The sequence below is a fragment of the Sitophilus oryzae genome, unplaced genomic scaffold (genome assembly GCF_002938485.1).
Source record: "Sitophilus oryzae breed Bouriz unplaced genomic scaffold, Soryzae_2.0 scaffold_1218_pilon_pilon, whole genome shotgun sequence".
Lineage (NCBI taxonomy): Eukaryota > Metazoa > Arthropoda > Insecta > Coleoptera > Curculionidae > Sitophilus > Sitophilus oryzae.
Window position 1 is genome coordinate 321,716 of NW_022145858.1, and position 27,081 is coordinate 348,796.

Here is a 27,081-nt window from a genome sequence, read left to right on the forward strand (position 1 = left end):
GAGGGATAAATTAGATTTCTCGGAATATATCGTAAATCTATCTGTTATATATCGTTATAACCTTATGGATCTAACTTAAGATTCTCATTGTTTATGTTATATACCGGGTGTTTGCATCGTCTAGCGGGACATAGGAAATCCCATATAAATTTTAATGGGGTCAATTATTGGCTTCCCTAATTATTTTAGAGAATAATTCTATATAGGTTTATTGAAGAGCACTAAAACCCACAGTCAAAAGAATAACTTTAGATATTTTTGATTAACCCCTTTACGAATTATCGCCGATTTCTTTTTAAATATTTCTCCTTTCTTATGGCCCTGTATTTACTTATGAGCACCAGTCAAGGTAAAAGATAACTGTCAAATGAAGTTGTCATTTAAAAAAATTATCTATTTAGTGCTTTATTATTATTATTAAAAACTCATACCTACATCGAAAATATTAGCCATGAATTACACTACCGAAGAAAAAGTATTGATGATTAAATGGTATTATCAAGGAAATAGTTATCAAAAGGTGTCGGACATGTTTGCTGCTCTGTATCCGAATAAAACGATACGTGGAAAATCTACAATCGCAAGGAATATCCAGAGATTTGAGACCAAAGGTACCCTAACAAATAAGAAGCAAGAAATGATACCGACTTAGAAGTTTTATTGTGCGTGGAAGAGAACGATGGAAAGATGAGCACAAGGAAACTTGAGGATGAAATAGGAATAGATCACACTAGAGCGTTTCGAATTTTGAAACGACATAAATACTATTCCTTCAAATATGAAAAACACCAAGAGCTACGAGATGGGGACGAAATACGGCGGCAGGCGTTTTGTTTTGATATGATGGAAAGAGCAAACACGGATAGGGAATTTTTAAAAAACATATGTTTCACTGACGAATGCACGTTTACCTTAAATAATGAACCCAATGTTCAAAATTATCGATATTGGAACAAAGAAAACCAACACAGGTTTGTTGAAACAAGGACGCAATATCCACGCTAGGGAAAATCAGGAAGTTTGGTACCAAATTGGTGGCTGCCCGGCACATAGTACCCTGGCTGTTCGGGAATATTTAGACAATAGTTTTAACGGAAACGTTATTGGCCTAAATCATACAGTAAATTGGCCAGCAAGGTCTCCTTATATTTAGCCAAATGATTTCTTTCTCTGGGGTCATTTAAAAAACAGGATATACAAGGATAAAAGATGAGTAAAAAAATGCTATTTCTGCCGAATGCAATAGAATTTCAGTTTACCAACTAGTGAATGTAAGAAGAGAATTTTATGATCGCCTGGGTTATTGTCTAGCAGTCGATGGAGGAATATTTGAACATCTTCTTAAATCCTAAAGTTCTAACAATTTAATAGTACCTAAATTAATAAGTTATTGAATATTGTAATAATACTAAAATTAACCTTGTAATTGATTACTTTATTTTGCTTTAATTCATATTAATTTGTATTTATAAATACATCTTTAAGATTTCCGATGTAGGAATGAGTTTTCAATAATAATAAAGCACTAAATAGGTAAATTTCTGAAATGACAACTTCATTTGACAGTTATCTTTTACCTTGACTGGTGCTCATAAGTAAATACAGGGCCATAAGAAAGGAGAAATATTTAAAAAGAAATCGGCGATAACTCGTAAACGAGCTAATCAAAAATATCTAAAGTTATTCTTTTGAATGTGGGTTTTAGTGCTCTTCAATAAACTTAAATAGAATTATTCTCTAAAATAATTAGGGAAGCCAATATAACCCCATTAAAATTTACATGGGATTTCCTATGTCCTGTCCGACGATGCAACACCCGGTATATTCTTGATTTCTTGTCCAACATTATCTTTACTTATGAAAAATAGAAAAAGTACTGAAAGCTGCTGTTCTTGGATATATAAATGGAGCGGAAATAAGATGCTATTTTACATATTTTAAATAGTAGAGTAGACGCTATTGAATATCGGCCTGAGTTTTACAGGCCGGATATTTTAATTTACATAATATACATGCATACTTCATTTCATAAAAAGAAGTATAAAAAAGATTCAACTTCTTTTTAATTTGAACCAGGTCTTTTTGAGAAGAATGGACGCCTTCTTTAAACTTCATTTCATAGCCATCACCGACGCAGGTTTTTTTTTCGATCATACGGTACCTAGAGTAGAAGAACACAATCAGCTTTGCGCAAAAACCGGTACCGAAATCGTTTTATACAGATTTTTTGATTTCAGTATTATCATGAATCTATTTTTCTGTACCGATTGAAACCGGTCTTCCGGTATCGATTGGAACCGGTCTTTGGGTACCGGTACCGAAATCGGTATACCGGTCTTATAAAATACGATACCGATACCGAAATATCTCAAAAGTACCGGTATACCGAAAGACCTATTTACATGAGATCTGACAACTTTTTATAGTGGAAGAATTTGTGAGACTTGACATTTTTTACATTCTATGTTTTTGATGGGATCTCATTTCTTTCTGTAGGTTATCGTCCTCTTTTTTTCTAGGGTAATATATCATTCAAAATAATATTAATGAAGTTTGACTAGCAATAATTCATCAACTTTGAATTATTGTATAAAGTCAGATAATATCAAAGAATTAATTCTAGTTTTCTAACGACTTGTGTTTCCGCCTTTCGCTATAACCCAAATTTCAACTTTAAAGAAGTTTAATTCATGATTTTAACAATGCTTTTGCCAATTTTACACATAGTTTAGTTTTTATCTCGAAAACTATAAGAGATAGGTACAGGTTTGTATAATAGAAATGCATGAGAGTAATTAGATAAAGGAATTAAATAAAAACAGAAGAATTAAGTTAGCATGGAGTACTTATGGAAGAAACTCAATCATATTAAAATCTAGAATGCCACTCTATCTAAAGAAAAAAACATTCGACTAATGTGTATTACCAGTCATGACCTATGTATGCGAAATCTGGATACTTAAAGGTTGATTCTCATTATACCTTCCATATCAGCTCCCTCCCGTTCCCCTTCCGTTTATATAAAATATTATATCATGTAAATGAATAGGACAATGCACACTATCCGTTCCGTTTCCCTTTCGTTCCATATCCTTTCCTTCCATACATTTTTTTGACTGACGGACTGAAGCGTATCGGTAACAACGTTGTCTTACATCAAACCAGCTCTGTTGACATTTTGCTGATATATATTTATTCTTTCACCTCCTAATTAAATCTATTACCTTTTTCAAAAGATACAAATTTTTAAAATAAAACTTTCATAATGACAAAAATTGTACAATAAAAAGTATGGAAATGATACGGAAGGGAATAAGCTTACTTATAGCACAAAATAGAAATAAACCAGAAGGTTGACTCCCAAAATGCGCGCGAAACGGTGGCTAACCTAAAAATTCCATTATGAGCGGGTAACATCTGTCAATGTAGCGGCGTTATCGGTTTAGTCAGGGCAGGTCAGGATTTAGTTGAATTCTGACTATCGTAGAAGACAGCAGCTGTTCGTAGCGTCGAGTCCATTGAGTTATCTATACAAACTTTACCTTTCGAAATAACGTATTACGCTCAGTCTGTAATCACATATCAGATAATAAAAATACTTATTCAAGATAACTCTGACAACAGCCTGCGAAAGCGTTTTAATCCGGCCCTGAGAGTTACCCGCTGCTAATATGGCGTCGCGATTCGTGAAACGTCATCAAATTCGGCAGAGTCGGCGTTCTGGTTGATTTCTATTTTGTGCTTATAGTGTCAATTCAATAACAAATATAGAACGGATATGGAAAGGATATGGAATTTAAACGGAAGGTATAGTGAGAATCAACCATAAAATGGACATTATAAGGAAACTGCAGGTCGCACAACGCTCAATGGAATGAAATATCTTTGGAATAACCAAGAGAGACCGTAAAAGAACAGAATGGGTACGAGAAAAGACCCAGGTAATAGATGTCATCCACAGAGTCAAATCTTCCATATGGCAATGACAACAGATGGACCACAAAAATTGCAGCATGGTACCCACGAGGAATTACGAAGTCCTAGAATGATTAGAGACCTAGAAGAAGACCCCGAACCTGAGATGGGACCATGAACCTGAGATGGGACCATGATATTAGATAATTAGTAGGAATAACTTGGGCCCGCATAGCCAACAATAGACAACAATGGGCCCAACTACAAAGAGAGTATCTAAATATGCGAGAGAGGCTACACCATAATTGTAAATCGTTGAATGAGCTGAAAATGATCATGATAATGATGATGATAGGATAAACTTAGGATTATATAAAAACATCATCGTCATTTGTCGTTACTTTTATTAACATTTTAAGCTAAAGAAATATTTCTTACAAAATTGTAAACTAAATCGTATGCCCATTTAGGCTGATCCGATGGTACCATGTGTCCAGCGGCTCTGACCAGTACTTCAGTGAGGTTTCCAGCAACTTTGACGTACCCAGCTACCTCATTATCAACATACCAAACATTTCTCGCAGCTGTACTATACTCTTCAGCAGAAGTAAAGTTTAGGTGTTTCAGAAAATTGACTGTAAGTGGATATGCCACGATGATATCAAGTTGTCCATTAAAAAACAATACGCGGTAAGCAGATAAAAGCTCTGCAACCCATGGTGCAATGCTCTGCATCACATCATTTCGAAGATTATCTTCTACGTCGGTACTGGAGTAGGATAAGTTTCCCACGTGGATTGCTAAATAATAAAAATGTTATTGACTTCATCGAATTCATATTCTGCTAAAAAATAAAATTACCTTTTCTGACGTCTGCAGTCTGTATAAATGTTTCATAGCTAGAATCATCATCAAAACTTGGTCTGAAAAGATAGTTAAAGTAAGTGGTGAATCCCGTCAAGTTTTGAAACAACGTTGGTCTGGTAAAATCGCCATTTAATAAGACGTCAAAACTGTCAAAAGCTTTCAAATAATCGCCTTGTTTGATATAATCAACAGTCTCATTTTGTAATTTGCTAAATTGTTCTCTGCCTTCATCATCGACAAATCCTATTTCGTACAAATAATTTCCCAATTCAGAAATCTGATTTTCAGGATCTGTAAGTCCATCTCCTATAAGCAAGCCTTGAAGGTTTATTTGGAATTCTTCTACAGCATTTCGTTTATATATTGTATAGCCAATAGCTGGAATGTATTTTCCAGCATAAGATTCGCCAGTTATAAAAAAAGCGTTGCTAGCAATTTCAGGAAAAACTGTAAAGAACTGAACTAGGGCTTGATATAAATCTTCACCGACTTTGGTTTCGTTTTGAGCGAAACCGTTGTTGGTAAAACTGTATCCTGTACCAACGGGATTGTCAATGTATAAAACGGAGTGATTTTTAGTCCAAGTATATTCTCGAAGACTTAATTCATCGCCATTTTTAACTATAAATGGACCATTTTCACTAAAGAGGGCGTATAAACTAGAAGCTCCAGGTCCACCTAAACAATATAATTAGAGTTATTGTATTGTTGTCGGATATATACTTGTATGATCTTAGATATATTATTACCTTGAAGCCACAATAAAACAGGATCATTCTCATAGTCATTCTCCGAAGGGAAGAACCAGAAGAACAAATTAGAGTCGAACGCCTCATCAACAGTAAAATATCCTGAATAGCTTGTAGTATTTTCAAACCCAGCAATTTTAACCGAAGCAGCCTTCTTGGCTTCCTCGATCTGATTGTTCTTTAAAAGTGGCGTTAGGATTAAGGGATCGCCTACGTCATCATCAGCTGATATGTCATTTGTTCTAATAGGCTGGTATATGTTCGGATAGGCACCTTCGGAAAGGCTTAAAACTGACAAAACGACCCATATGAAAAAGGAGAAGTTTGCAATCATTGTCTGTAAGGACAAAAATGAACAGAATGGTATCAATAAAACATGCAATGAATACTTACAAATACGGAACGGAAGAACGTGAATGAATTATAAACTACCCAAAGAACTAATAAAAGGTTTTATTATAAGAGTTATCTAAAGCAATCGAGACATTCAAGTACCGTCAGATAATAACTTGTTTAAAGGACTAACATGTTTCAGTACGGGAGTTTCGAAGATAACTTAAAGATAAATTAAATATGCGGTAGGTATCTTGAAATTTAAATATCTTATAAACGTTTTAATCATGAGTAAACCTAGTTTTGAAGTGCTTTAGTAAAGAAAAATAAATAAAACTGATAAAAATTATAACAAATGTACTTGTAATATGAATAGAAAGATCACTTATGTAGACTGAAGACAATAAAATACGATATTTATAAAATTAAAAAAAACTCAAAATTTAAGTGAGGATGCAGGTAGTAATTATCACACAGACTAATAAAACTACTTTTTGAAATTTGTCAAGCTTTCGAGAATTTTATTCCCATCATCAGGACAGTTTCTAAAATGTATGTACAAATAAAAAAAGTTAAACTGTAAACGCAGCGACCTGTTCATGCAATTTCACATTTCATAAAAATAAATGTCATGATGGAAAATAATTATGGAAGCCACCATTATTATTTTTTCGTTATTTGTTATTTACCGTGCGATTTTAACGCGTTTTTTAGGTAAATTCCAGAACGCAATCAACTTTACTGAATAAAATAGTGGGTTTATATAACAAAATTTTCGAGCGCCTCTCAAAATATTTCAAATTATTATATTATTTGCAATAGAAACTAATGTTTGTAATTAAAAAATAATAATAATTTGCTTGAAACCGGGGTCAAACTTTAAAATATTAGTCCACCGTCAGAAATAACAAAATAACTAAGGAAAAAAGCGTTAATCTAGGTATAATTAGCTTAAAAACGCATAATGTTTGAGCCATTTGGCTGTTCGTCTCAAAATTCATGAAAAAAATATGGCCGTTTAATGCGAAAAATACTTATGAACAATAACATATTAGGCCAACACTACCCGTTTTGGACCTATAAAATCTTCGGATTGATAAAGTGACAATTGTAGCTATCCAAAGGCGACTTTATAGAAACAATAACTTTTTTGGAACTACATGGTAAACGATTCTTTAGAACCATAAAGTGATTTTTCCAAGAAAGTTTCCAAGCGCCATCAAATTGCCACTTAATTGGAGCGTTGTACACAGATCGCGGTGGTGGCGACTGTACATTCCATTGGTGCCACTATAACGTTCCGCCTTGTCCTTTGAAGTTATTTTTTACTTACTGTGCATTTTCTATTATTAGTGTTTCTATATTATTCAGAGCTACATGAGGTATAGAGTATTTTACCGCCCACTCTTTTAGCTCTTGTTTTATATTGTTGTTGGTTCTCGAATTAGTTCTCCTCTGAGATTCAGTTTCAGATTGGAACACTACACTCATCTACAGAAACAGCTTCAAAAATGTCTCAGTTACTACCTGATTTATGATATTCATCAGTAGGATTATAGAAAGATGTAGTTTTTGTTTCCGATGTTGATGCATCGACACGCAGTGATTCCTTTTGTTAAATTCTTCGGTAGAAAGTACTAGAATATCTAAATTTCTTTTTATTCACCTTAGGGATTTTAATAAAGCTTAAAAGCAAGTAAAAGAAAACACTAAAAGAGAGCAGCATGCGATTCAAACTGAGGCAATTACATTTATTATGGTATATTAAGTTACGGTCACTATAAAGTAGCCGTTTTTGACCCCCGTGACTTTTTAGTGGCAATGGATGAGCGAACGGCTACTTTATAGTAACCCAGTAAGGTAGCAATAACCATTTTGCTACTTTCAATGCTACTACAAATTAGAAGTAACTAGGTGTCGTGGCCGCGACTACCCCGTAACTTAAATTGTTACTATAAAGTAACAAAAATTTAATGGAGGCATTATGGTAGCACTTGTTGGTAACCCCTACTTTGAAAAGTTACTATAAAGTTTTTGGTGTTTTATGGTGTCATATTCGAAGATTCGGGTAGTTCCAGCCACTTATTTAAATTACATGTTTGCGACTTGCAATCGGGGTGTTTATTTTCTACTTTTATGGTAGGTAGGGCCTAACCGGTCACTCTCGAAATATACTTCAAAGTGACTGTTCCTTATAGAGTAACATTTTAAGTGGCAGAGTGGGCTTAGGAACTATACTTTAGGGGCAGTGACATTTTAAAAAGGACTGGGAACTATATTTGCCAGTTAGGCATGGTATTCTTTCTGGTTAGATTTCCTAAGAATATTGATATTCGTACGGAGGGCTAAATGTATTTTTTATATAATTTAATTTTTTTGAGAGTAAACATCCAATTTATTGTTCAAATATATGCATTTTACAAATTAAATTTTTAAAAATAATGTTTATCGAGAAGGATAGATAGAGTAGAAGCGCCGCGTGTTTAAAAAGAAGATAAATGGAAGTCGTTGAATTATTAAACTGACATAAAGTGTCAAATTCAAGGAGCGTAACCCCAGCTTTTGAGACCCAAGTGTCTCAGGCTCTCCTCGACTTGGAACTGATTCCCTATGAATTGAAGTTTCCCTCTCGGATTAGTTTAACGGCTTCAGCATCAGCAGCTTTTATTACATCTCTAGTGTTTATATCAATTGAACCTAGTTTGATAAACAAAGTCGCTGTAACCAAATGTAAACTCCATCCGTTGCCAATTAAAGCTCCTTGGAACTTAATTTTCAAGTCAACAGTAGGTTTATTTTGATGGATGGTGTAAGTGAGAGCTGGAACGTACTTTCCTCCGTACGACTCGTCAGAAATAAAGAAATTTGGAAAAGTATAAACGGAATTAACCATTTAAATTTAATTAATAAAAAACTTTTTTCTCTTGCGAAGACAATCCGGGAACATACAGTATACATTAATATAAAAAAATGCATAGGTATACTGTGTTTTTCCTTGGGACAGCCGAGCTTATTCTTTCTATTTTGACTCCTTGACAAGTAGAAACTAATAATATAGGCAATAATAGTATCACACTATAGAAAGGCGGTTGGACTTAATTAAAGTGATAAAAAAGGAAATGTTAATTATAGTGTAGGCTGAAAGACATTTTTTCAAATATATAAATAGATGTTATAAATTATTTTTTTTATTAAAACACAATTAACATAATGAATAAATTAAACTAATGGCAAATTTCTAACAAATTTGTATAGTAGATCGTAAGCCGCCGCTGGTTGTTCTATTGGTACCATGTGACTGGCATCTCTAACCAAAGCTTCGGTCAAGTTTCCTGCTGTTTTGACATATCCAGCAACTTTGCCGTCCACTTTCCATATGCCCCTCTCAGCAACTTTGTATTCTTCAGCCGAGGAAAAGTTTAATCTTTGCAAATAATTAACAGTCAAAGGATAACTAACTATTACGTCTAGCTGACCGTTGAAAATAAGAAATCTGTGGTGGCCGAGAAGTTCAGCAATCCAAGGGGCAACGCTGACAGTGATGTCGTCCCAAAGGTAATCGTAGACGAGACCAGATTGTTCTCCAAACTCTGCTGTACCGACATGCAAAGCTTGACTTACTTCGTCTTGGGAAATAAGACTCTCCCAATAAGATGGCTCTTCGTTGTCATTTACGTAATTGTAGATATTTGACAACCCTGTATTTTTCTGGTAAATAGAATCGTCACCGCCTAGGATAATATCTTGGAATTTTTGTGTAGCCTGTGTAAAGTTTCCCTCACGGATCAGTTGAACTGCTTCAGCTTCAACGGCTTTTATTTCATCTCTAGTGTTTATATCAATTAAACCTAGTTGATAAACAAAGTCGCTGTAAAGAAACATGTTTTCTGGATCACTCCATCCATTGCCAATTAAAGCTCCTTGGAATTTAATTTTTAAGTCAGCAGTAGGATTATTTTGATGGATAGTGTAACTGAGAGCTGGAACGTACTTTCCTCCGTACGATTCGCCAGAAATAAAGAAAGGCTTTTCCGCAAGTTCTGGAAATACTGTAAAGAATTGAATCAAAGCTGAATATAAGTCTGCTCCAACTTTTGTTTCGTTTTGGGCGAATCCCCCTGATGTATAACTGAAACCAGTGCCAGCGGGACTGTCAATGTAAAGAATAGAATGATCCTTGTGCCAGGAATATTCTCTTAGACTAACGTTAAGATCTTTGTCAACAATAAAAGGACCGTGTTCCTCAAAGAGTCCGTATAAACTTGGGGATCCAGGTCCTCCTTGAAGCCATAGAACTACAGGGGCTTCGTCAAAATTGTTTTGGGCAGGGAAATACCAGAAAAATAAGTTTGAGTTGTAGGTCTTGTCTACGGTAAAATATCCAGCATAACTGGAAACGTTTTGAAATCCAGCGTAGTTAACCTGAGAAGCATTTCTTGCTTCATTTATTTTGTTTTCGGCAATGTAATCAGTTAATATTAATTGGCCAGTTGGTGCTTTAAAAGGCCCGTTTTGATGAATTTTTGTTCTGTCATATTTAGGAAACTTAGCAGATATTTGTTGGAGAAGTACCAAAGCTACTGTAGATGCTATTAACAGCTTCATCTTGTAAATCTAGAAAAAAAATTGGATTGTAAATTTAAAAAAATTATACATAATGTGTATTACTAGTAATTAGTCAAAAGGAATATATAAACAAGGGTAATACATAATTTTTCAAGTACTAAAAACTACAGCCCTGGCAACAATTGAATATAAAATCTATCTGAATATTTTTAATTAATTTACAAAGTATATAACCAGAAAAATTTTATCAAATACTTACTTTATATCTAACTGTAACAGACTGCTGTATTCACTAATTGTGACTAGGCATATTTTTCTCTTAATTATCTCTTATAGTTGCTCGTTAGAAATAATCTAACTAATACTGATTGATAATTTTTTTTAAATAAGAAAAAAAAAATAGATAATTCTAATTGTGTTACCCATAGTTTATTTAGTGATTTGCACTTTTCTTAACATATTGTCGATAAAATATCGAATAATATCTTTAGTACCATCTTTATTTTTTAATCGATAGATTTTATAATTAAACCTTAGATCTTATTAAAATTAAACACGTAAAATAATTCTAATTACAACAAGAAAATCTCCACAAAATTTAAATTAAAAGCAAATAAATATAAATAAATGAAAAGCCTATAATTTATTCAGAGATGTAAAACAATAATATACATAATGAAACGACAATGATTAATTATTACCGTTTATTGAAAGAATTGGGAAGATACGTAACCTAATGGGTGAATTCGTGACAAGGCTGATTTGATTTCCCCTTACGTCTCAAGTGCTGTACGGTGGAGACACCAATCGTTCTGCGGTCAACGCATAAAACACTTATTTTCTCTAATTCAGCCAGCGAAAGCATATCGACGACGCGACGCGACGGTGTGGATCTGAAAGCGACAGTGTTGCCATATTAAAATATGTAATATCTGTAATAAAATTGACATTTACCAAAATATTTTACATATAAAATAACAGCGATCGTCATTCAAGCCAACTCTGACGCCGTTCTTTATTTAATCATATAATATTATATTAAATTGTTTAATGATAGAAAATCGTTAAATTATTAACGTACTGTATAATTCGTAAATCTACGTATTAATTAGTAGTTCTGGCAATACTGTCTCCGACAACTCACTCTGTCGACTGAAAGCAAAACTGCGGTACAATATTCTTTATCCGCTGCGCTGTAAATGACTATCAGCGCGAAGCGGACAGGCTGACGGTAATGCCACCGTACATAAAACTCACTGAGTTTTATGTACGGTGGTAATGCCAGCTACATCTCGGACAGATTTAGTGCAAAATCGTCTATAAGGTTGCGCATCTTCTGATTTCTTCAATCAACGTTATTACGTCATGGGAATACTGGTTCCACATAAGTCGTGATACAATAGCGACCGTTCCAAAGAACTACCCTGACCAATAATTAAAGCATACAAGGACCAATAAAGCCGGAGTCTCATGTATCCGAAATCCGACGGTACGACATCCGAAATTTGAAGTTATCCTGAAATAAGAAAAGCTTGTCACATATGTGGCGTCCAAGCCATTGCCGCCTCCAACGGTATCAGGCCCGGAGGTTCGACGGCGCAAACAGCTACTCCAACCTCGAGAAGTTTTCTCTTGCCGGTCATGAAGGCCAAGTCTACAGAGAAAAGAAGCACCGAGTGACAGTCCGCGCTGTCATCCGTCAACGAAGTCACTGAAGTTAGTCTCAGTCAGTCAGTCAAGATGGCCGCCGGCTAGTCCGATTGTGCTCCTTCGTTTCTGTTAAATTTCAGTCCAATTTATATTAATGTTAAATAAAAGTTGTTAGAACACGCGCCTCATTTCAATACGACCACGTCCCAATCTCCAAATTGGTGACCCCGCGAACCCGCGAGTGCAATGCTACCGCCACTTTATTCCTAAAGTGGTGACCCCGCAAACTCGCGAGTGCAATACTACCGCCACCTTTATTCCTAAAGTGGTGACGCCGCGACTTCGCGAGTGCAGTTTCCGCATCCCGCGAGTGCAAGATTCAGAAAAATTGGTGAGTGCACGTGCGTCGTTTTCCAAGGCCACGCTCATGTCAACAGTGTCAAATGCCAATTCTTCCTCTTTGGTAAACACCACTGGCCCTAGCTACCACAGGTACTAACTGCCATATCCCACCCCTGGCGCCAACTGCCAGAGCCATCCGAACCAAGCAACAGCTGCCACAGGCGTCTGCCGCCACAGTTGTCCGAAACGCATATCAGGCATGGAGAACTCTCCGCCAGATCCTCCGGCCGGACTCGAGGACATCCCAGCTACCACGCAGCCAGCCTCTGTCCCCGGCTCTCCTCAAGAGGTGACCGCAATAGGTCAGTGCAAATTGCCACCTTTCTGGCGAACAAGCCCGGAACTCTGGTTCTTCCAGGTGGAAAGCCAGTTCCAGGTACACCACGTTCGGAGCGATATTACAAAATATCACCTGGTCGTAGCCACCCTAGACCACGATACTATATCAGACGTCTCTGATATAATCAGAACCCCACCACTTGTTGACAGATACACAGCCCTCAAAGGAGCAATCCTAGCTCGTCTGACTGACTCTCCCGATGCGCAACTCCACAAGCTCCTCACTGGCGTGGAGCTTGGAGACAAAAGACCATCACAACTACTCCGCCACATGCGTTCTTTGGCCGGAACCCGTGTCAGTGACGACGTGTTGAGAGTGAAATGGCTCGACCTCCTGCCACAGCCCACCCGCCGCATGTTACTCTTGATAAAAAGGACAAACATTGGAGGAGTTTCGCTGCAGTGGCTGACGAAGCTCACGACATGGGACCTTCCGTCATGGCCACATCCCACCGGAACAACAATCCGTCCACAACAGCACCAAGCAACATAGTGCCAGTTCAAACAGAAGACAGGATCGCCCAAGAGCTGTCTGCACTACGCTTAGCTAACAACCAGCTGACCACGCTCACCCGCAACGCTGCACAAGGCTCATCAGAGGACAACCCTCATAGGGGACGGTCCAGCAATCGCCAGCAACAGCAGCACAACAGGGAACGCTCAGCTACACCTGGTCCCAACTCCAACACAGGCCACTGTTGGTACCATACCAAGTTTGGTACTCTCGCCGTGCGGTGCAGGAAGCCTTGCACCTTCGAGGCACAACCTGCATCCGCGCAGGGAAACTGACCGCGCCGGCGTTGCACGCGGCGACAGCCGCCGGCACCATCTCGGAATGCCGGCTCTACGTGATGGACCGAAGCAGTTCCATCCGATTCCTGGTAGATTCTGGTTCTGTTCTTTCCATCATTCCAAAGAAGACCATCGCTAGACCACTTCATAGGCAAAGTTTGGTTCTCCAAGCAGCCAACGGTACGCCTATTCACACGTTCGGAACACAAAGCCTCACGCTGAACCTAGGCCTACGCCGTCCATTCCAATGGTCTTTCATCATCGCAGATGTACAAGTGGCCATCCTCGGAGCCGACGCTCTCAAGCACCACGGCTTGCTAGTCGACCTCCGCAGTCGCCGCTTACTCGACGGTCTCACCAGTCTTTCCACAGTCTGCACATTGGGTCCCACGCCCAACATCCACTCCGTCAATGTGCCCGCAACACCTGCACCATCGTATCCAGAAGGCATTCTCGGTGAAACGTACAAGAATCTCATAGAGAGTTTTTCTCAAACAACAGCTGTCCCTGGAGACATGGCTTTCGTCCCAGACCTACCTGTACACCACCAGATCATCACCAGTAGCACACCAGTCTTTTCACGGCCGCGACGCCTCATCGGGGAACGCCTCGAAGCAGCCAAGCGTGAATTTGACTCCCTGCTGGAACGACGCGTCATCCGTCCATCTTCAAGCCAATGGGCCAGCCCCTTACACATGGTTCCAAAACCTGGAGGAGGTTGGCGCGCCACCGGAGACTACAGACAGCTAAACACCTGTACACTTCCTGATCGATATCCTCTACCGATCATAGAAGACCTACTGCAGGACTCTCCAGGCCAGATTTTCTCGATCATCGACCTCCACCGAGCTTTCTACCAGATACCGGTTGCACCAGAAGACATCAAGAAGACCGCTGTTACCACGCCTTTTGGTCTTTTCGAATTCGTAGGAATGCCACTAGGTCTCAAAAACGCAGCGCAAACGATGCAACGTACCATGAACCACATCCTCAGAAAACTGGACTTCGTTCGTGTGTATCAGGACGACATACTTGTTTTCTCTGACAACCACGATCAACATCAACATCACCTCACTCAACTTCTGACCATCCTGCGTGAAGCCAGGCTTCAACCAAACTGGTCCAAATGTCAAATTGCTTTACCAGAAGTAATTTTCGCAGGCTACTTGGTGTCTAAAGAGGGTTTCCGTCCTCCAGCGCCTAGGACGCAAGCCATCCTAGATTTTCCAAAGCCCGACGACTCCACACAACTCAGAAGATTCCTTGGTATGGTAAACTACTACCGGCGTTGTATCCCGCACGCCGCTGAGTTACAATCACCTTTAACCGAGCTGTTAAAAGGTTCCACTGCCAAGAAATCGACACTCAACTGGACTCCTGAAGCCGACGCCGCTTTCGAGTCTTGCAAGAAGGGAATTGCATCAGCTACGACCTCTGCCTTCCTTTCGCAAACCAAGCCGTTAGCTCTACGCACGGACGCTTCCAGCACAGCTATCGGCGCAGCACTCGACCAACAACGTTCTGATGGATCATGGAACCCCCTAGGATTCTTCTCCAGGAAACTTTCACCAACAGAGCAGCGTTATTCAACATACGACCGCGAACTCCTGGCAGTCTTCGCGGCCATCAAACACTTCCAGCGCATCCTGGAAGGAAGACATTTCACCATCTTCACAGACCATCGTCCACTCACGTTCGCGCTAGCGCAACGATCTGACAAGGCATCACCTCGCCAATGCAGGCAGTTGGATTTTGTTGCGCAGTTCGACACCAAGTTTGAGTACACACCAGGGGACAAGAATGCTGTTGCTGATGCTCTCTCGCGCATAGAAACCATCTCTATGCCAGCCACACTGACCTCCGAGAAAATCAGCACAGAACAAACCTCTGACAGGCAGCTTCCTCATCTTTTAGCCAATCCACGGTTAAACCTACAACGCAGCAACATCGACGGTCACAGCATAGTCTATTGCAGTTCCAATAACACTATTAAACCGTACCTCCCAGTTGCCCTGCGTCAACAAGCCTTTGACAGCTTTCACCAGCTCTCACACCCAAGCGGACGAGCCACAGCCAAGCGCCTGGCGCTGAAGTACTTCTGGCCAAGTCTCCGCAAGGACGTGTATCGCTGGGCCAAGCAGTGCGTTCCTTGTCAGCAATCCAAAGTGAATCGTGACAATCGTGCCGAACTCGGAAACTTCACCACACCAGACGCTCTCTCTGATCACATACACGTGGACCTGATCAAGCTCACACTATCCGAAGGTTTCGAACACTGCCTCACAATCATCGACCGCTACACCCGTTGGCCCGTAGCAGTCCCAGTTCCAGACACCAAAGCTCCCACAATAGCTCGAGCTCTCATTGACAGATGGATAGCTACCTTCGGCACTCCACTGTCAATCACCTCAGACCAAGGACGTCAGTTCGAAGCTGATCTTTTCGCCCAGCTCAGCCAACTTGTTGGAGCCAAGCACATACACACAACTCCGTATCATCCACAGGCAAACGGCATGGTGGAACGCATGCACCGCACCCTAAAAGCAGCTCTCAAGTGCTCTCCAGAGACACCCTGGACTCGCGCCCTCCTCGCAGCTCTTTTAGGCCTCCGCACAACCTTCAAGGAAGACCTTCAAGCTTCGCCAGCAGAAATGGTTTTCGGATCGTCTCTCCGCATTCCCGGCGAGTTCATCGCACCTCAAAACGTTTCTCACAGCAGCCCAAGCGATTTTGTAAGCGATCTGCGTAGCTTATTCAGAGCTATCCGTCCTGTGCCAGCCGCCAGACACGCCAAACACCACTCGTTCGTTTTCAAGGCCCTGAAAACATGTGACCACGTTTTCCGTCGCATAGACGCCGTCAGGAAACCTTTAGAACCTCCTTACACCGGACCTCATCGAGTCATCCAAAGAATCGACGACCGTTCCTACATCATTGACATCAATGTTTCTCCGAAGACTATCTCCACGGATCATCTCAAGCCAGCCTACCTCGCATCGGCAGATGATCACAATGCCCAGACGCAGTCTCAAGCACGCAAACCAGCACCGACTCAGTCTTCGAAATCCCAGCTTCCACCGTCTACCTCAGACGAGCCACCTCAACAAATCCCGACTAGCACGCCGCCTCCGCTGCAGCATCCACCTCAGTCACAGCGACATCAGCCTAGCATCCTCCTTCCGAAGAAGCGAGTTACATTTTCATGTCCTTCGCAACCCGCGAAGTCCATTGGGGAGGGAGTGACTGTGGCGTCCAAGCCATTGCCGCCTCCAACGGTATCAGGCCCGGAGGTTCGACGGCGCAAACAGCTACTCCAACCTCGAGAAGTTTTCTCTTGCCGGTCATGAAGGCCAAGTCTACAGAGAAAAGAAGAACCGAGTGACAGTCCGCGCTGTCATCCGTCAACGAAGTCACTGAAGTTAGTCTCAGTCAGTCAGTCAAGATGGCCGCCGGCTAGTCCGATTGTGCTCCTTCGTTTCTGTTAAATTTCAGTCCAATTTATATCAATGTTAAATAAAAGTTGTTAGAACACGCGCCTCATTTCAATACGACCACGTCCCAATCTCCAAACATACATCCGAAAGTTCGTTCCAAAATTTGACAGTTTTGACATTTAGACCTGTCATTCCTATCAACATTAATTTTTAGTTATGGCAGAGACAATCCTGGTTATGGTTATAAAAATAACTTCTCTAACTTCTAACCTCGCCAAATATCCCGAAATTGCCCACTTACCACTAAACTTGTTTTTAAAAACCAATGTTTTCAAAAAAAGTGAGGTTAAAAAACACACGATATCGTATAAAAGTTAAACAAAATTTAACTTTATACGACGTCGGACGATTAGTTAAAAATATCGGATAAAAATTGGTGTCAAAATATTTCGACCAATAAGAGCACCGTCGGATCGTCGTGTCATCGTGCATGAGACTCCGGCTTAACAATGTGAGGATAAATCGCCCAGGCTCATCCAACGTTGCCAAATGTCCACTCACTTTATGTTAGCGGAACGAAGTAATGCCTCTCTATAGTTCATTTACAAAAGCAGCAGTGACTCAGTTGGTGAGGCACTGACTCGACTTGGAGATACTTTTTTATATAAGAACTTTTTTATAATTTTAATTGCGTTGGTTATACTCTTTTTGGAGGTGATGGATTTATTATTTGGGGAGGGGGGGTTAGTTGCGTTGGTTAACTTGGTTATTTGGTGGGGTTGATTGCGTTGGTTAGGTTTGCTCTTTGGTGGGGTTGGTTTGGTTTTTACTATGCTATTTTGCTATGCGTGTTTTGATTGCGTTGGTTAGTCTCTGGAGTAAGTTTTTTTTAAATTGCACGCGAAATACCGTAACCACCGTAATAACAAGGCCGGACAGCTGTGACGTAAAAATCTCGTGACGTCACCAACTGGAGGCTAAACTCTATTTAGCAGTGTTGATAATTACTCGATAAAAGTTCAAATTGTGGATCTTTTTTCACTCGCCAGATATATTTTGAAGTTTTAAAATGTCTTTTCCGAGTTTTTAAAAATATTATAGATATAAAAATAGTTTTAATAGAATACGGAAAAAATCATACCAGTCAATTAATGTTTATCTCTCACTTTTTCTCAATCAAATTTAATAAAGGAATATTTTAAGTTCACAATAGTGTATAATATGAGAAAAAAACAATTCGATATTTCACGGCCCCCTGCTCCGGGGCTACGGCGCGGCGTCGCCTTCGCGTAGCGGCGCCTGTCGTAGCGTGTAGCGGAGTGGTATTGCCGCAGTTGACAGTCATCGATTTATCGGTATGTGTGCGGACGTGGTAATTATAATCGATAATAGAAGGGCGAAAAAAGTTATAAATCTGTAAAAAGAGGTGTTTAAACTATAAAGTGATTATAAGTGTGTGTAATTATACAATTTAAAAGATATAACATCTTATAATATCTAAATAATAAGATGTGAATATTATATTTAAAACTATATTTCTTCTGTTTTCTCAAATATATTTATATGTATTTTCTAAAGTTTTTACTTATCTTTTACCTCACCTCAAGCCTTTCATATTTGAAAGTTTCATAAACTACACCCTCTACATCGATTAACATTAGTTTTTAAGAGTAACATGTAGTTTTCCGAACCCTGATAGTAATACTGATCAAATTATTAGTCATGCTTGTTATTTACTAAATTCTTTAAAATGCGATGAAAATATTAAAAAAATTCTAACTTTTATCTGTGTTCAATATTAAAGTTATTAACTTGAGTTCAGTAACAGGTTGAGCTTGAAGTAATAAAATATTGTTTTAATGAGTAAAATATGAGGTATGTTTTACTAGAGAACTTACAAACTGATCCTCTTGAAAGTAGGCTTGGAAAATATAGACAGTTAGCCGGGAGTCAGTACAGTATTTGTGTTCGACATTTATATGAAGGCGAAAAGAAACTTAAGATTCAGTCATTAATGTCCCTAAAAATAATTTAACATTTTCAGACAACATTGATATTGAACAAAATTCACTTATAAAAAACCTTACTAAGGCCAGTCTTTGGTTTCCAAAAGATGAAATAACTAATACAGTTTTATTTGAATATATAATTTTTAACAAAGTCTTGCAAAGCCATGAGGAGTTTCTCAAAATTCACAATAAAAAAATATTTATATAAAAATATCTTTGGATTACATTAAAAGTAATAACACACCATTATTAAAATTTCCGTAATGTACTATTTATATATATATATGCTAAGTTATTGTAAAAATTGTCATAAATTCTATTAGAAATACACGTCTGAAAAACTACTGTTGTTAAAAAATAAATGATAGACTTGGAAAAGGAAATAAAAGAAATTTAGACCCACTTACAGCATAACTAAATACAATGACGTTGGATAATGTGAGATGGGATATCAATCTGATGTTTTTCAATTTATGTTTAATTATTATTTATTAAAAATTCGGTCCAATTAAAGTTTATATCTATTATGTACGTATAAAATGTACCAAATGCAATCAAAGTTTAGGCCTCCAGTTGATGACGTCACGAATAAGCCGTCCGGCCTTGTTATTACGGTGGTTACGGAAATACCCGATAGAGTAAATGTGAACATTTGGCAACGTTGGTTGAGCCTGAGCGACGAAATCTCTCGTCCAATAACACCCTAGACCAAATGGTTACCATTTGTCTCCAAACAGTGCCGTGCCACAGGGTTAACAAAAAAAAGTGAAGGACTAAATAAAAATTGGAATTTTAATTGTTTCACCGATATCTTTGATGAGTTGGGTTGGGGGATAGTGTAACTCTTTAAAAGTAAGTTTTATTTTATTTCTGTTAAACACCAGAAATCAACAGCATTCATTTTCTGCATCGTATTTACAAACATTTTACTATAAACCCATTATCAGTTTTATTAATTTTTATTAAAAACCAGAAATCAAAAAGATTACCTTTATTTTGCTTTTTGTTAAAAGCTTACGCGATTTTCACAATTAATGGCTCATTTATCTATACATTTTTAAATCGTATTTAACAGATACTTTAAATTTAAATTTTCAAAATAATATCAAGGAATGCCGAATTGGTCTTTATTCAGATAATTTAAAAAGCATTTCGTATTTTTGACCATCGCACTGGTATTTCAAATAATATTATCTATGTATGGTTTGGTTTGATTTGTAAATTGTTATAGATTAATCTATAACAATTTACAATTAGTGGCGCATTTAGAGATTGAGCCTGGGAGGCTTAGCGGCAATATTTAAATAAAGTACTAAATTTAAATTATATTTTTGTTGAAAAATCGACGCATTTTTTTTAAATATTGACTTCCCTACAATTATAACCACGAGCCGCCACTGAAATTTCTGACTGTTGAAAGAAATATACTTTAATTGGTTAGTTGTTCTATTATGATTGAGATTTTGAGACAATTTTATTTTATAACCCATTTTATTTTATTCATATATTTCTTCCTGGGAGGGGTAATTATTAACCACTAGTACCACTCCAGTATATGCGCCTCTGTTTATAATACAAATGGGTTTCCCTATTGTATCTGCAATGATCTAATTTTTACATTTCCAGAAATCTATCCTAATTGAAAGACGAAGGCCCGCTGATTAAAACAAAGTGAAACAAAGTAACACTGAACTCAAGTTTTATATTTATTTTACACTTACGGAATTTCCAATAAAAATGTGTAATCTACTGTTGAAAATGTTAAAAAATGAGAATATTAATCTGATGTGGATCTATTAATATTGAGGTATGTTGTAAAGTAGTACTACTTATTATATTCTTATATAAATATTCTCAAGGATTATATTAAAAGGTGGAGGGATAAAATGATATTATAAGTATAATATATTATAATTATTAGTATAATAACGATCTTTAACTAAACTAATTTGGAGGATGGAATTGTTTTGCTGTAAGTGAGTAAAAGTTGTCTCAAACCATTATCTTCTACGTCCCAAACATGTGCTCATTCTATTTTTTGTTGAATACAATTCCCCGTATATTTCATTGCTCTCAGTCATTAGCGTAACTATATTCATCTTGGGGGGGGGGCCTAGGGCTTTGTTTTTTAAAAATGAAGAATAATAATATTAAAAAATAAACACATATTTGAATAAATTTTTTTTCTTGGGGATGCCTAATACAACGCAGGGTGGACCTGGCATCTCCGCCCCCTCTCTACCTACAGACTACACCTACCTACTACAATGGGCCTAGACAAAGAGTGTATCTAAATATTTGAGGGGGGCTACACCATAATTGGAAATGGTTGAATAAGCTGAGAACTTTGAATAAGAAGACTAAGGAAGGAGCATAATGCTATCCATGTTCTGTTTGACGATTCATTTGACACATTTGAATTTGATTTGAAATTTTGTGGATTTGTCAGTCTTTACGGATCTTATTTTATGTTATTTATTATTTATTCTACTACTGATAGTTGTATAAAGGTAGTAAATCTAGATGGAAATTGTGGCAGCACTTAAATTAACAGTGACACTATCGCGATTTATCAGAAAAAGACTTAAAATAGTTGGTTGTGTAGCGTGAGGTAGATCTCGGCAAAATTGGTAAATAATGGAACAACTTTCGCTAGTAAGTGACTATATAATATACACACATACGTGTAGTAAACCGATCATTTATGGAATTCACTTAAATTAACTAATTAAATATTTGTTCTTGCATTTTTGCTTTTATTTACTACTTGTCAAAGATTAGATGTCAAAGAATATAGATACGTCAATTTGACTTACCTGCTTCAGTAGCGTATCGGATGTTTATGGTTATAAATAATTATTATAACTTATCTATTTTTATTAGAATTTTATATTTTTATAACAATTTTAATAACTACCAACATTTATTCACAACGTAAAATAAACTAACAAATTATTGAGTCTACCCCACGTCTACCCTATATCATAGTTTACATTTTTTAAAATTAGAAACGACACTGATAAAACCGGAATTTAAGTCGGCCATATTTGAGGCCCATCGCGGTGTACCTAAGATTTTTATATGCTCCTTCCTTAGTCTTCTTTATTCAAAGGCTGAGAATGATGATGATAGCGATCTTCATTTTATAGCCAGATCTGTGGTTTTTTGATGACAATCAAAACGTTGCCGCCAATATGTTTTAATAATAATTTATTTTGAAGATCATATTCCGTTCATAACGTACATTGATCATTCGGCTCGGAAATGACGATCGATGACATACTGATTTTTAACAAAGTGTCGCAATATGACATGGCCAGATATATTGTTGCTTGACGTTTAAAGTTAAAAAGAAAAATATGTATACGCTTTAAAAGTAAATCTTAAATAACTTAAAACGATTTATTTTAGGTATAGGAACATGTATAATCAAACAGCAACTAATTAAAAACCTTTTCAGTAGTAAATAAAGAGGTAGGTTTCCATTTGGAAATCAATATTTATGATCATTTTTTAATCTCTCAATTCCATGACAGCTACGACCAATATTATCTGCCATTCAGACAATTTAATTTTTGAAATAGATAGCCACATGTCTTCTTCTTATGTCACAGTGGCTGTGATAATCACTAAATTTAAAGCCATATACAATTTTTTTGATAGGCAATTTTTTTTCCTGAGGTTTGATATCAAACTTATAAAATTTTATAATTTAAATATGTAATAAAAAATAGGTGTGTCCATTTAAAATAAGAAAGTTTGGTTTGCTCGGTGGTTGTGTGGCGTAGAGGTACAGGCTTTCGTCTACCAATCTGAAGGTAGTGGGTTCGATTCCCACACCCGGCATTTCATCAGCCGACTGTTTTTATTAAAATAAAAATAGTTTGGGTACCTAGGTCGACTCAGCCTTAAATGAGTACTTGGGATTTTTTTTTTGTGTACCGAACGGCTCTAGTATGGCAAGCTGTACCTTGCGTTTGGTTTGCCCTGGGTATTCCCAAGGCGTTAAACGCTATATACGGGAGCTATTATTATATAAGTTTGGTTTGCTTTCAACTTTCTGTATTTTCGGAAGTGCCATATTGAACATGTTTTCAATCGAATATGTTTTCAATTGAACATTTCAATCGATCTAATTGTGGAACAATGATGTGCAAAAAATCTTTGATCTAGATGTTGTAGTTCTCTAGAAACTTCTAATGCATGCTCAGCCTGGGAAATTTAAATATGTAATAAAAAGTATACTATTTTGTTTATACTATTATGTAATAAAAAGTATACTAAGTATACTATTTTAACTGAAAACCTAATTAATGATGTTGTTTAATTGAGATAACTAATTCTAATATGGGCTAGATTTATTAAAATATACATTTTATGATTCCTATGACTTTAGAATCTATGATAATCTGAGTACTTATTCAACATATTGACTTTTCCATCGATCAAATTAATTTTACAAAAGAACTTGAAATATAAGAAAAAAAATCCGTGAATTAGCTTTAAATCTTATCTATATTTTATATAAAGGACATTTATTATCCATCGGTTTAGTATCAATAGGTTGATCGTGTAGTACAATGTAAGTTTATTATAAATTATTTTAGATAAAATAGTTATTTGCGTAACTAGTGCAAAACGGACATATTTGTTGCACGACGCGACTTTTGCAGCTCGAGACGAAGTCCAGAGCTGCAATCATGCTGAGTGCAACAACTATGCTTTTTGTACATGTTGCGCACAACATTTATCTACGATCAAATTGAAATTCTTATTTAAATGTTTATTAAAAAGTTTTTACAGAAATTCACAGAATAATATTACCACTAACAATGACAATATTCAATCGAATCAATTATTTTTATTTTTTTTTAATAACTTTTTTTGAGTTGATTTTAATTTTAATGTCGCAGTTTGAACAATTCACTGAGGTAATTGATGGACAAACTGCATTTCCAGTAGTCTTATGAATTTTATTCTCATTTCTGCTCGTGGAGGTCCCGGGTTCTTGTTCACTTAAAACTCTTTTCCGGAATGTTGCTGCGAGGTGTACTAGTACTTGATTTACCTTCCAGGATTTGACGAATTTTTACAAAAAATTACAAATTTTTTCTCTTTAGTTGCTTGTCATTCACAATATCAAGGTGTTTTTTACACTAGTGCAAAAAGTAACTTATTTTTTGCACTACTGTAAAAAATTTGACTTTTAATACAGTAGATAATGTAAACAATAGCTACTTTTTGCAAGATCGTAGAAAAATATGTTTTAAACATATAAAAATATATAGTTTTGTAGTTTAAATCTCGGTTAAAAAAAATATAAATTATGCCAAATTATTGGTCAAGATTAATTAAAAATAAAATATTAACCTAAAATATTAAAGTTATTTATTAGGAATATATATATTTTGTTTATTTTATTCTATTTTAGGGGGCATCTAATAAAAACAATGAAAAAAGCAATACTTTTCCTAGTTATTGCTGTTGTGCTTGAAAGTACTTATGGAAAATTTCCGAGGTTTAAAGACCATCAGGAAAAAATTTATACTCCTGACGTAGACGTAGGACAGCCTCTTATTTTGACTCCTTATTTGGAAAAAAATCAAATTCAAGATGCTAGAGAAGCGGCTGAGGTCCACTTGGATGCTTTCAAAGATGTCGTCAGTTACTCTGGATATTTTAACGTGGACAAAGAAAATAACGGCAGTCTCTTCTTCTGGTTCTTTCCATCTGCTGACAACTACACAAACGACCCTGTTGTATTGTGGCTTCAAGGTGGTCCTGGATCTTCTAGTTTGTACGGATTATTTGACGAGAATGGACCATTCATTGTTGAAGAAGACGGTAATGTAACTTTGAGAGAATATTCTTGGCATAAAAACCAATCTGTTATTTACATTGACCAGCCTGTTGGTACTGGATTTAGTTTTAGTGAATCTTTCGTAACTAACCAAACTGAAGTTGGCGCCCACTTATACGATGCTCTCACTCAGTTTTTTACATTATTTCCTGAGCTACAAACAAATGACTTTTTCGTGTCGGGTGAGTCATATGCCGGAAAATATATTCCTGCTATTGGCTACACTATTTTCGAAAACAATCCAACAGCAGAATTAAAAATCAATCTTCAAGGACTCCTTATTGGGAACGGACTTAGTGATCCAATAAACCAGGTTTCTTATGGAGACCTTTTGTATCAGCTAGGTCTGACTGATAAGAATGGCCTCGAGAACTATCATAACCAGGAGCAGCAACTTATTGAATATATTAAAAACGAAGATTTTAGCAGTGCTATAAATGCATTCAACAATATCTTTGATTACTACGAAAATAATACTGAATTGTTTAACGTTTACAACTATCTAAAAGATGAACTAGACGATTCAGATGCTTATGCACGTTTTCTTAACACAGCTGAAGTAAGACAAGCTCTACACGTTGGCAACCAGCAATACAGCTCTTTGTCATATGATGTGTATGACGGTCTTATGAACGATATGATGAAAAGTGTCGCTCCCTGGGTAAGCACACTTCTCAGCAACTACAGGGTTCTGATTTTTAATGGGCAGCTAGATGTGATAGTGAATTATATTTTAACGGCAAACTACCTTCAAAAATTAGATTTCAGTTCGGCTGAAGAATACAAGAACGCTACCAGGAAAGTATGGCACGTGAATAATAAAACCGCTGGATATTCAAAAGTAGCAGGAAATTTGACCGAAGTACTGGTTAGAAATGCCGGGCATATGGTTCCTGCTGAACAACCTGAAGCTGCATATCAATTATTATACCGTTTTATTAGAGGATTATCCTTAGAATAAGGATATTATATAAAATGTAAAATATATTATATAAAATGTAAAAAAAATAAATAAATTATTTCTGGATTAAAAGCTTGTTTTGACATTCACGGTAAAGACTACGGTAAGACTAAAAATAATTATTGTCAAAATATAGAGTCATTTAGTAATGAGTAGGCGCATTTTTGATTTCTTAAAGATTTAAAATAGAAACGGCTAGGGAATCGGGTCTGTTACAGTAGCCCCCCCCCCGTTCTCCAAACTCTTTAATATTTTAGCACTGTATTGCACCCACCTAGCACTACCTAGCACCCTACAACCCCTAGCGAGTTACAGGACATTTTTACCGGGGGGGGGCTAATGTAACGCTAGCCCCCTCCCCCCGTTTGAATATTTGCCTTAAAACTTTAGCGCTCTATTGCACCCACCTAGCACTACCTTGCACCTAATTTGCAGAGCTAGCACCACACCCCCAAAAGAGTTATAGTGTATTTATTATTTCGCTTTATTTTTATTTCCATTAAAACTTTAGCACTGTATTTTTAACTTTAGCACCCACCTAGCACTATTTAGTACCTAACTTACAGAGCTAGCACCACACTCCCAGAAGAGTTATAGGTGGTTATAGCCAATGCACCGTCTAAAATTTTTTAATTAGAATATTTTTAGACGGTGGCCATAGTTAAGTCTGTGGTTATAGCATATTTTCACCTTGCGCACAGTGCGGCGGACGGTAATTCTAGCGGGACAAAACCGTTTTGTTAGAAATAAGCCAAAAATGTGTACTGATGAATTAATTGTAGGCATTCCAATATATATAAAAATGCATCAATTATTTTTTGGTTATATATATTCTTTGTATTTCGATATATTTTTATCAACTAAAGCTCGTTTTCTGCTCAGCAAGGCAGAGGTCATACGAAAACAAAATATTTACAAGTGCTTATACATTCTATTCCAAAACCAAATTATGTTATTTACTTTTATACTACACGTATATTATTCGTTAAAATATTTCGTGCTTTTGCTCTGCAGATATCAAACTTTCACTTGTTTTATCAAATATCGATATATTGAATGATGTAGATCTTTTGAGTTACCAATAGTTACCAAAAAGTAGTAAGCAATTTTGATGCTAGAATATTTGTAGTTTCCATGCCGTTATTTATTTGTACCGGGCGTTGCCAAATTGTTGAAAAAAAAACATAATTTTTAGGCGTTATAA

The 27,081-nt window shown here is 36.9% G+C and overlaps 4 protein-coding genes across 4 annotated transcripts; 2 read left to right on the forward strand and 2 right to left on the reverse strand.

Moving 5' to 3' along the window:
* Window positions 1-4,302: 4,302 nt before the first annotated feature.
* LOC115874065 (venom serine carboxypeptidase-like) lies at window positions 4,303-6,111 on the reverse strand. Its single transcript, XM_030889125.1, has 4 exons — window positions 5,925-6,111; window positions 5,532-5,868; window positions 4,777-5,460; window positions 4,303-4,715 (listed from the first exon to the last, which is right to left on the reverse strand). Exons 2-4 carry the CDS (start codon window positions 5,863-5,865, stop codon window positions 4,330-4,332), a joined length of 1,404 nt encoding a protein of 467 aa, XP_030744985.1. The 5' UTR covers window positions 5,866-5,868; window positions 5,925-6,111; the 3' UTR covers window positions 4,303-4,329.
* Window positions 6,112-9,033: 2,922 nt separating this feature from the next.
* On the reverse strand, window positions 9,034-10,777 carry LOC115874066 (venom serine carboxypeptidase-like). Its single transcript, XM_030889126.1, has 2 exons — window positions 10,690-10,777; window positions 9,034-10,478 (listed from the first exon to the last, which is right to left on the reverse strand). Exon 2 carries the CDS (start codon window positions 10,467-10,469, stop codon window positions 9,084-9,086), a length of 1,386 nt encoding a protein of 461 aa, XP_030744986.1. The 5' UTR covers window positions 10,470-10,478; window positions 10,690-10,777; the 3' UTR covers window positions 9,034-9,083.
* A 1,904-nt stretch (window positions 10,778-12,681) lies between these two features.
* LOC115874082 lies at window positions 12,682-13,610 on the forward strand. The gene is made up of 2 exons (XM_030889146.1): window positions 12,682-13,137; window positions 13,197-13,610. The coding sequence occupies exons 1-2, from the start codon at window positions 12,682-12,684 to the stop codon at window positions 13,608-13,610; spliced, it is 870 nt and encodes a 289-aa protein (XP_030745006.1).
* Window positions 13,611-23,584: 9,974 nt separating this feature from the next.
* On the forward strand, window positions 23,585-25,944 carry LOC115874067 (venom serine carboxypeptidase-like). The gene is made up of 2 exons (XM_030889127.1): window positions 23,585-23,638; window positions 24,488-25,944. Coding segments are annotated over exons 1-2 (1,392 nt in total). The 5' UTR covers window positions 23,585-23,636; the 3' UTR covers window positions 25,878-25,944.
* Window positions 25,945-27,081: the final 1,137 nt, after the last annotated feature.

Coding starts and splice junctions, on each gene's coding strand:
- LOC115874065 (XM_030889125.1), bottom strand. CDS start 5,865: ATGATTGCAAACTTCTCCTTTTTCATATGGGTCGTTTTGTCAGTTTTA. Junction 5,461..5,531: donor TGTTTTATTGTGGCTTCAAG/GTAATAATATAT, acceptor TATATTGTTTAG/GTGGACCTGGAGCTTCTAGT. Junction 4,716..4,776: donor GACTGCAGACGTCAGAAAAG/GTAATTTTATTT, acceptor TTTATTATTTAG/CAATCCACGTGGGAAACTTA.
- LOC115874082 (XM_030889146.1), top strand. CDS start 12,682: ATGGAGAACTCTCCGCCAGATCCTCCGGCCGGACTCGAGGACATCCCA. Junction 13,138..13,196: donor TCAGTGACGACGTGTTGAGA/GTGAAATGGCTC, acceptor CTTGATAAAAAG/GACAAACATTGGAGGAGTTT.
- LOC115874066 (XM_030889126.1), bottom strand. CDS start 10,469: ATGAAGCTGTTAATAGCATCTACAGTAGCTTTGGTACTTCTCCAACAA.